The sequence below is a fragment of the Thecamonas trahens genome, assembly GCF_000142905.1.
Source record: "Thecamonas trahens ATCC 50062 unplaced genomic scaffold supercont1.33, whole genome shotgun sequence".
In the NCBI taxonomy this organism is placed as follows: domain Eukaryota; order Apusomonadida; family Apusomonadidae; genus Thecamonas; species Thecamonas trahens.
In genome coordinates, this window is record NW_013657647.1 from 168,691 (window position 1) to 178,288 (window position 9,598).

General features: G+C 62.8%; 5 protein-coding genes across 5 annotated transcripts in view; 2 read left to right on the forward strand and 3 right to left on the reverse strand.

Annotated features, from left to right (window-relative positions):
* AMSG_06509 (tripeptidyl peptidase I) overlaps positions 1–318 on the reverse strand; it is a gene marked incomplete at its 5' end in the record, with an annotated part of 2,663 nt that extends 2,345 nt beyond the window's left edge. The window contains one exon of the mRNA XM_013900906.1: positions 303–318. Coding sequence (XP_013756360.1) covers positions 303–318 — 16 coding nt within the window. The remainder of the gene's footprint in view (positions 1–302) is intronic.
* A 236-nt stretch (positions 319–554) lies between these two features.
* On the forward strand, positions 555–3,881 carry AMSG_06510 (uncharacterized protein; the record flags this gene model as incomplete). Its single annotated transcript, XM_013900907.1, has 2 exons — positions 555–566; positions 683–3,881. The coding sequence occupies 2 exons, from the start codon at positions 555–557 to the stop codon at positions 3,491–3,493; spliced, it is 2,823 nt and encodes a 940-aa protein (XP_013756361.1). The 3' UTR covers positions 3,494–3,881.
* AMSG_06511 (uncharacterized protein) lies at positions 3,568–4,257 on the reverse strand (the record flags this gene model as incomplete). The annotated part of the gene is made up of 2 exons (XM_013900908.1): positions 3,568–3,992; positions 4,122–4,257. 2 exons carry the CDS (start codon positions 4,255–4,257, stop codon positions 3,568–3,570), a joined length of 561 nt encoding a protein of 186 aa, XP_013756362.1.
* A 717-nt stretch (positions 4,258–4,974) lies between these two features.
* On the forward strand, positions 4,975–8,174 carry AMSG_06512 (uncharacterized protein; the record flags this gene model as incomplete). Its single annotated transcript, XM_013900909.1, has 2 exons — positions 4,975–4,981; positions 5,560–8,174. 2 exons carry the CDS (start codon positions 4,975–4,977, stop codon positions 8,172–8,174), a joined length of 2,622 nt encoding a protein of 873 aa, XP_013756363.1.
* Positions 8,175–8,207: 33 nt separating this feature from the next.
* Positions 8,208–8,746, reverse strand: AMSG_06513 (uncharacterized protein; the record flags this gene model as incomplete). The annotated part of the gene is made up of 2 exons (XM_013900910.1): positions 8,208–8,405; positions 8,673–8,746. 2 exons carry the CDS (start codon positions 8,744–8,746, stop codon positions 8,249–8,251), a joined length of 231 nt encoding a protein of 76 aa, XP_013756364.1. The 3' UTR covers positions 8,208–8,248.
* Positions 8,747–9,598: the final 852 nt, after the last annotated feature.

Sequence of the window (9,598 nt, forward strand, 5' to 3'; positions counted from 1 at the left end):
GAAGATGAAGAAGAAAAAAAGTCAGCCATGTATTTCATCCAGGGAATAAAAAAAAACGCCACCATCAGCAAACGGTGCATGTTTGAAGCCACGTGGAAGACAGCAACAGTTGTTGCCGTTCGCCAACTTGCCGACCAACGACACGACGACAAGCTGTAGCGGGAAAGGGGAGAGCACCTCACTCTCTTGCGAGTTGAGAGGGTACCACACATACACAAGAGAGTCAAAAGAGAGAGATAGACAGAGACAGAGAGAGTGTGGGTGTGCTGCGCCCATGTCAGCACCACCGCCGCCTCCGTCACGGACGGCGCGAGCCATGGAACGAGCCACTGCTTTGGCAAGGACGTCGGTGGCCGACCCGACGAGCATGATGACCTCCGCCATGTCGACGTCTGCTACTTCTGCATCTACGGGAACGTCTACTTCTGTTGTCCTTGGTGGTGATGGCTCTGGGCATATGACCGAGCCAAGGAGGCAGCCAGCCGCTCTTGATGCTGCTGCGACGGTAGAGTCGGACGAATCGCCGGCTGCAAGCCAACAGACATGCCCAGTCGATGAGCCGGTCGGTCATCTTGTGCTACCAGGCGGGAACAGTGTCGAGTCGATGAACACGTCGTCATCGTCGTCTTATTTGGCGTCATCAAGTTTGAGTGGCCCGCCAACACCCACTGTTCCGGAACAGGCTCCAGCGCGCACCGCCGACAACGACTCGTCGTACTGGACCGTGGAGAGCGCTGACGTCGGTGGGCTGGAGACAGGCGACAATGACGCGAGTGTGGCGGCTGGAGGCGAAATTGATGGTCTGGATGAGCTCGAGTTCTCATGCTCGCCGTTTGTTCCGCACAAGGCGTTGCACACCGCTGAGGCTAATCTCGGCCAAGCTGAGGCTGCGCTCTTCTCCGTCTCGCTTTCGCCGTCGCCGGCAGCACATCCGCAGTCTCGGCTGCAAGGCGAGCCCGAGCTGGAGCTACAGCCGCGCGATTTGTCGCCGCCACCGCTCCCGCCCGGCGACAACGGGTCGTCGCCACCTGCTGCTGCCACTCGTCCGGCGGCAAATGTCGCTGGTGGTGCGTGTGACAACGCCGCTGTAGCATACGGCACCCTCGGTCAGATTGGCACCCTCGGGCCGAACGAGCTGTTTGGCGTCTCGTCGTCGGGTGAGGGCGACGGCGGGCGGGCCGGTACCTTTGGCCGCGGCACCGGTGGCGAGCGGTCGCAAACCCCGTTGGGCTCGGGCGCGTCAGCGGTAGCTCGGGCTGCTATGCTGCGCGGCGGCAGTAGGACACCGGCGGGCCGAACTGGGACCTTTGGCTCGCGCCCGCCCGCAGGCCGGACTGGAACCTTTGGCTCGCGCCCGAATGCCGCGTCGACGGCGGCCACGCCGCTCTCGCCGCAGGACCAGGCCCGCGCTAACGCGCTTGCACGCATTCGTGCAGAGAAGCAAGCCAAGGCGCTATCGCCGGGTGCCTCGCCGGGTGCCTCGCCGGGTGTCTCACCGGGTGCCTCGCCGCCGATCTCGCCACGGCCGACGCCTGTGACGGCTGCTGGAGGGACGCGGCCGGCGCTGACGGCTGCACTGACAGTACTCGAGGACCGCGAGAAAATGCTCAACCAGCTGCAGGCGGTGCACGAGGCACTGGTCCGCGAAAAAGTCTTTGCGCGCGAGATGGAGCTCCTTGTCGACGGCTTTGGGCGGAAGCTCGGCGGGCATGGCATGCTGACGCCCAAGGAGCACATGCTTGTGTTCTCGATGTTTGAGCCGATTCTGGCGTTGGCGCGAAGCCTTGTCGATGTGCTGATGAAGTACAGGTCGTCGCCGGAAGGAGTCGAAGAGTTTGGCGCGCAACTGGCGGCGAACCTGTCGATGGCGTACCGGTCGTACGTGACCTCGCACATCAAGGCGATTGCCACGCTCATGTCGAGGTGTGAGGAGCACGAGACGCTCTCGGCGCGAGTCGAGCACCTCGAGGACTCGCTCGGGGCCTTTCTCGTTATTCTTCTTGTGCGGCCGGTCCAGCACCTGCGGCGGTATCCGCACATGGTGCGAAACCTGATTCGGGCGGGTGGCGACGGGCCAGCCACGGCCGGCCTCCGGACTGCGCTTGACTCTGTCCAGCAGACGCTGGGCGTTTTTGAGGAGTCAATCAAGCGGGCCAATGCGCGGCTGAAGCTCGAGTCGGTGGCCGCGGTCATTGACGCATCTGATGCACTCAATCTCGTCTCGCCGCTGCGTCGCTTTGTTCGCGCCGGCTTTATGCGCAAGTTTAACCGCGGGCGGGCGCAGAAGCGGCACTTTTTCCTTTTCAACGACCTCCTCGTCTACTGCAAGGCCAAGCTCAAGGCCGGCAAATGGGTGTGCCAGGGCTCGATCCCGCTCGCCGAAGCCGTGGTCGCCGACGTGCCGCCGAGCAAGCGGCCGTCGACCCACTTTTACCTCACGCGCATCGGCGGCAAGCGGTACGAGCTCGACGCCGCCTCGTCGCTGGAGAAGAAGCTGTGGATGGATGCGCTCAAGAAGTGCATCAAGGACGCAGAGTCGTCAGTTGTTCAGCAGTACGAGTACGAGACCGGGAGCGGATTCAGCCGTGACGAGTCAACAGGCTCGATCCACGCCGACGCCTCGGCAGCAGCCTCGGGCGCGCCAAACGCCACTGTGGGCACGGGTTCGGCGCCAGTCCTTGTCTCGCCGCGCGGCGGTGATGACGACGACGACGACGAAGTCGATCCCGAGCCCGAGCCCGAGCCTGAGGCTGGACCATTGCCGCTGGTTGGGGAGTTTGCGACTGCTGCGACGACCGCGCCCGACTCGCGTGACCTGGACGCAATGATCCAGGCCGAGGTCGAATTCCAGATGACCAAGCTTGACGCGACCGATGTGCGGACGTGGGCGGCGGTGGATGTAGGTGTGTGGCTCGATCACATCGGATGCGGTGAGTTTTCGGATGCGTTTGTGGAAAAGGGCGTGGACGGGACAGCGCTCGGTGTGCTTGACGAGGATATTGTGCGGCTGCTCGGGGTGGAGGACGAGGCACAGGTTGATGCTATTCTCTCTTACTCGGCATCGATGACCGGGCGGTCTCCTTCGATCCTCAAGCTGACATCATCGCAGTCGCGGTCGTCGCTGATGCTGAAGCTCAAGCATGGACGCAACTCCATGTCGACGTCGGCCGGCGAGGCGGCGCTCCTGCAGCGCAAGATGATGCAGTCGCGGCGGACGTCGGTCATTGACTCGCTTGGCACCGACGAGTTTGGTAAGCTCGACGCGGCACTCGCGGCTGCAGCGGCAGCGGCGGACGAGCCCGCATCGGATGCACCATCGCCAATGCCGTCGTCCCGGGCCGCCGACTCGCCGTTGGCGCGCAACCACCAGGTCCGGCTCTCGTTCGCCTCGCTCGGCAACGTCGGCTCGAGCTCGCTCCGCGAGTCTGAGAACATCATGAAGCAGATCTTTGGCGACGATCTGGTACTGGTCGACCCGTGCGCTGGCTTCTGAGACTACGTGCTCGAACAAGCCGGTGGCGGTGACGTTGATGTGGACCTGGCTAGCAGCTAGCCTCGTTCATTGGCTTACTCGCACTCAGTCACCTCTTCGACGTGCTGGCCGTGGAGGACACGGGCAACAAGCAAGAGTGCAGTGTACCACACGACGATCGGTCGGACAGAGCCGGGGAGCGGGGGGCGAGAGAGGCCGAGCTTGGTACGCAGCTCAGCAAGATGCACGGCAAAGGTATCAGGAACAACATCGTTGCGGCGGGCCTTGGACTCGGCCCACGACGAGGCGAGCAGCATGTCCCACGCCGTGCCCTTGGCGGGAAGATGCGGCTCTGAAGCGCGATGCGGGAACATGACGTTGTCGATAAACAGCAGCCGCGGCATGACAACCTCCTTACGCCCAGCCGTGCCATCCACCAACGGAGCAGCAAGCAGCTCGAGCTCAGCCTGAGTAACATCAAGATACGCCAGGTGTGGACAGCCGTTCAGCAGTGACTTGACTCTCGACATAGAGGCACGAACACGATCATGCAAGCAGCGAGTATCCTCTCCATCACCATCACTGTTCCCATCATCATCGCCATCATCATCATCGTCGTCGTCATAACTGTCATCATCATCGTTCCCACGTGGCGGTGCCTCCCACAGATCGTCCAGCTCGTCGAGCTCGTCAATGTCGCCCATGGCCACAAACTCGTCCATTTGTGCAAGGACCAGGTGGGCAACACGCCCAATGGAGGCCTCGGCGAGGTTGGTTGCTGCCATGTTGAGTGAGTGGAGTGGGTGGGTGGGCGACCGGGGTGCGGTGGCCAAGCGTGGGGCTGCTGATACAAGGCCGATGGCGGGCATTCTGCAGCAGTTGATGCATGTGAGGGAAAGTGGGGAGGGATCAAGGGAGAAAGGGCAATTGCGATGGCTTGCAATCACGCCGGATGGGGGTTATATGACCAGGAAGATCATCATCGGTGCCTGTGCGTGTGTGCGTGTGTGTGTGTGTGTGTGTGTGTGTGTGTGACCGACAAGCGGGTCGTGATGAGGAGAAGATGACCACGATCATGGCCACTAATACCTGATCGATGGTCTGTGGCTGCGTCAGATGGCCACTGTGGGTCCAATCACTGCCTCCTTCTGCCATGGCCACACCATGCCCCTCCTTCCCTCCACGCGTGCGTCCACGACTGTGACCATGCCCATGACCGAGATCACTACCACGATCATGGCCACGAATACCTGATCGATGGTCTGTGGCTGCGTCAGATGGTCACTGTGGGTCCAATCACTGCCTCCTTCTTCTACCATGGCCACACCATGCCCCTCCCCGGACCTCTCTCCATCCACGCGTGCATGTCTGTCCAACGAGCAACAAGAGAGAGTGGCCACGGACCACCTCCTCCTCCTCCTCCTCCCCCACCCCCCACCACTTGACTGTACACAGCCACAGTTGCCTATGGCAGCAACAACTACACACCCGTCAGAGCAGCCATGGGTGGTCTTTTTGGCTATTGCAGGTAGGTGGTCTGAAGGGGCGGGAGGGGGGGGGGGGGGGGGGGGGGCGGGGGCACCCTTGTTTTTCAATAACCAGAATGGTGTTGTGTGGTGTGGGGGGGGGGGGGGGGGGGGGGGGGGGGGTATGGGCTGGTGGCATGGTGTTGGTATGGACTGGTGCTGATACTGTGGTGGGTGGGTGGGCACGGGCTGGTGGCATCGGTTGGTGCGCATGACTTGATATCGTGGTATGGGCTGATACTGTGGTGGCTGTGGGCTGATGCCATGGTGGCTGTGGACTGATACTGTGGTGGCTGTGGACTGATACTGTGGTGGCTGTGGACTGATACTGTGGTGGCTGTGGACTGATGCCATGGTGGCTGTGGACTGATACTGTGGTGGCTGTGGACTGATACTGTGGTGGCTGTGGGCTGATACTGTGGTGGCTGTGGACTGATACTGTGGTGGCTGTGGACTGATACCATGGTGGCTGTGGACTGATACCGTGGTGGCTGTGGACTGATGGGGGTGCGCATGGGCTGGCGGGTGCGATGGTTGTCATCGGCGGACGGTGGAGGATAGAGTTTGATATTCTTAAGGGCAACACAATTGGGGCTCGCTGGCCACCGACGGCGTCGCTGGTGATTGACGATGAGGTGCTGGCATGTCTGTGCTTGCCGGACGGTGCTCATATTCACGAGGAGGACAAGACCATGTTCTTGATTCATCCGACGCCTCCTGACTCTGCCGCTGCTCCGCTGCCGTCGGTTGTCCACTCGGTGCGGGTCTCGTCGCAGACGCCGCTCTTTGCCACCTCGGTCTTTATCAACATAGCTGACGAGAGCGTGGACCGCGGCGCCATCCAGCTGTCGATGGTGGCGGTGGCGCGATGCCCACTGTTTGCCGAGTTTGGTGGCATCCTGCGCCACGCGGTCGCGCTGGCTGCCGACCTGATGCGCGGCCGCGACGTCGGCCTTGACGGTATCCACTCACGCCAGGACGTGCTCGCCGCTGTCTACCGCGAGCTCAATCGTGCGCTGCAGCGCGAGCTTCAGGTCAGCGTGCTCGGCAAGACCTTCCATATCGGGACGTTGCTCGATGGAGGCAGCGCGAGTGGCAACTCGCTGCCTCTCAGCACGGCTTCCAGGGAGTCAAATGCCGAGCCCGTCCATCTCGACGAGACGCTGAGCGCCATCGCAGCGTCGGCAGACGGTGGCTCGGCGCCTGCGACGCCCGAGCCCGAGTGGCCGGTCGCTTCGTACACAGGGATCTCGCTCTCGGCGCTAGTTCGCGCATTTGGTCCGGACACCATGGTCCTGTGGTACGCGCTCCTGCTCCGGCGGCGGGTGCTGTTTACGGGCCAGCCGGCGCAGGCGGTGTGCAATCTGGTCCTTGCGGCGCCGCTGCTGGTTGCACCGCTCGAGTCGCTTGCGTCGCGGCTTGCGCCGTATGTCTGTCTGCAGGATACAACGCCGCTGGATGTTGCCGGCGGCGTGTGCGGGTCGACCAACCTCCTGTTTGCTACCCGAGAAGAGTGGTACGACGTCCACGGCTCGCTAACAACCGGCTCGGTTGCATGCTCGTCAGCGTCGAGCCTCAGCGCCATCAAGCCGGGCTCAGGCGATCGCAAGTTCATCAAGAACGTCCTCGCCGGCCTCTCCGAGTCGCGGTCCGAGGCCTGGATCCGAGTCCAGTTTGCAAATCACACCCGTGCGTTCCTGGCAGGCGTCGAGGCCGACACTCTCCGTGGAACGCAAGCCAAGTATCTCTCGAGCTTTGTCTCAGATGAGCTGTATCGGGCGTACCTGGTGCAGGAGGCCCGCCGGGCAGCGGTGGCCGAAGCAAACGGCAGCGCAAGCGAGGCGGCGGTGTCCGTGGCTGACATTCGGGCGCTGGTGGCAACGCTGGCCAAAGGCGATGCCGACGTGGCACCCGTCCGACTGCAGCACATGCTGTTTGAGCTCGACAAAGTGCTCTCGGACGTGCTGCACCTCGAGGAAGTGGTGCGGCTCGGCGGCGTGTCTGCCGTCACCCCGTTCCTTTCTCACGGCTCGGCGCAGGTGCGCAAGTACGCGGTCTCGGTCCTAGGCAAGCTTGCGGTCTCACTGCCTGGTCAGCTTGCGTTGCTGCAGCTTGACGCCGTGGGCGACGTCCTTGCGCTTGTCGACGACTCGCGGGCCAACGTGGCGGACGCGGCGGCCAAGTGCGTGCTGCGGATGGCGCAACTGTTTGTGGGCGCGCAAGCTCTTGTCCGCGCCTCGACGCTTGACATCTGCACCCGCCTAGTGCTCGCCAAGAAGACGCCGCTGACGGTGCGGACGTCGGCAGCGCGGGTCCTGCTCGAGATCTACGAGCAGGTGCCTGGCGTGCCGGTGCCTGCGGAGGAAGTCATCAAGGCATTCCACTTGCAGCTCTACCTCGAGTCGCCGGAGCTCAAGGTTGCGCTCTACCTGCTGCTAGATATGTGGGGCGCGTCGCTGCCGGCGTTGCCATGGACCGAGCGAGTCAACCGGTTCCTCAACGCGCTGTGTGTCGAGGATCAGCTGACAAGGACGGATGCCTCGTGCCACATCCTGGCGCAGCTCGGCGAGAGGCGCGAGCTCGCGCTCGAGTTTGTGGCACGCGGCGGCATCGAAGTTGTGCTCCAGAACCTGCGTCCTGTCGTCAACATTGACATTCTTGTCACCGCCTCGTTTTGCCTCCTCACCCGGCTGGCAGCGACCGCCCTTGGGCGCCGCCGCATGCTGCACCTGCTCATTGTGCCCAAGGCGACGACCGCCCTTGGCGAGGTCAATCCCGCCCTCGCCTTTGTCGCCGCCGAACTGCTGGAAACGCTCTCGCAGTTTGAGGAGACTGCCGAACTCGTGGTAGCCGATGGCGGGCTAGAGGCGCTCGCTGCCGCTGTTGTCCGCGCCCTCGCCGATCCGCACGTCCGCGCCCTCGCGCTTCCGGCCCTCACTGCGCTCCGCAACATCGCACTCTTTGTCCCGTCAGCTCACCCGCTGCTCGCGGAGCACACCGCCGGCCAGGGCTTTGAGCTCGGGCGTGCTGGCGACAACAAGCAACTCGACGCCCAGGTCAGCGACATCCTTGCATCCGTCTGCGCCCTCGTCGACGCTGGGCCTACGCCAGCGCCCGACCTTCGGCGCAGCCTCGTCCGCCGTATCCTTCTCGACAAGGCCAAGACCGTCAACTGAGCGAGCTCTTCGTCACATAAAGGACAGGCGGGCTACGGATTGTCTGCTTTCATTCCAAGAGTGGGCAACGGGGCTTAGCCGCGGGCCACGCGGCCAACAAAGTGCATGATGAGGACGCTGGCCACAAAAATGGCGCAGCCCATGACGACAAACGCCGGTGTAACCTTGAACCCGTTCGAGTCGTCACCAGGGCGCGAGAACGAGTAGCCGGTGGAGCCGCCATCGCGGCGGCTGTGTTGTCGGAGAAGGCGAGGAAGGAGGGTGAGGTAGGGGGGGGGGGGGGGGGGAACAGGACATCAACAAGGAGGTGGACTGTCGGGCGAGGCAAACGTTGATCACAACCAGCACCTGCGCCACGGTCACAGCCAGCGAGCGCGGGCCACAGTCACGGCCACAGTCACAGCCACAGTCACGGCCAAAGTCACGACCACAGTCGCAGCCACAGCCACAGCCAGCGCGGGCGGAAGCCAACGAGCACAAACCACAGCCAAACGAGACACCGATGCAGCCACAGGCACCGGCGACCTCCCCAGCAGGACCATGACCACCTTGTACACCTTGACAAATACCATAGATGCAGAGTATATAAGGATTATGTGTGACGGGCGTGTGCATGGCGGGCGTGTGCATGGCGGGCATGTGTATGGCGGGCGGGGGTGTGGCGGGCGGGGGTGTGGCAGGGCATGAACGTAGGTACGCATGTACGCATGAACGTATATCCCGTATGTCCCGTATGTTCCGTATGTCCCGTATGTTCCGTATGTTCCGTATGTCCCGTATGTCCCGTATGTCCCGTATGTCCCGTATGTCCCGTATGTCCCGTATGTTCGCATGTATGCCTTTGGTCAACGAGTGCCAGAGGCAATGGCGAGCTGCTGGCCAACCACCACAGCCGCGAGAGAGCGACAAACAAACAAAATGACTCACAAACCACCACCACAAGGGGAGACAGCCAAGCCAGGGAGGAGGTGGTGGTGGACGTAGGTGGGAGAGACCAGGCGCAGAAAAAGTAGAAGGGGATGAAGGGGGGAGGGAGGGAGGGAGGGAGGGAGGGGGAGGGGGAAGTGGGGGGGGGGGGGGGGAGAGAGGGGGAATGGGGAAGGGGGAGGACGTACCGGCGTGCGCGGGAGGAAGCCTTGCCAGACTGGAGGTAGGGGGGGAGGGGGAGGAGGGGGGAGGGGTGAGTGGTTGGGACGGTGGAGGGGGGGGGGAGGGAGGGGGGGTTAAGGGGTGTATGGGAGAGTATGTGTATGCGTATGCGTACCATTGTTGTGTGAGAGTGAGGTACGTGGGAGGGTTGGGCTTGGTGGTGGGTGGTGGTGGTTGACTCACAGGTCAATGGTGGGTGAGGGAGGGTGCGACCGAGTGTCTTGACAATGGTCGTTCATTCGTTTTCGGATGGTCCTCAGGCCGAGGGGGGGGTA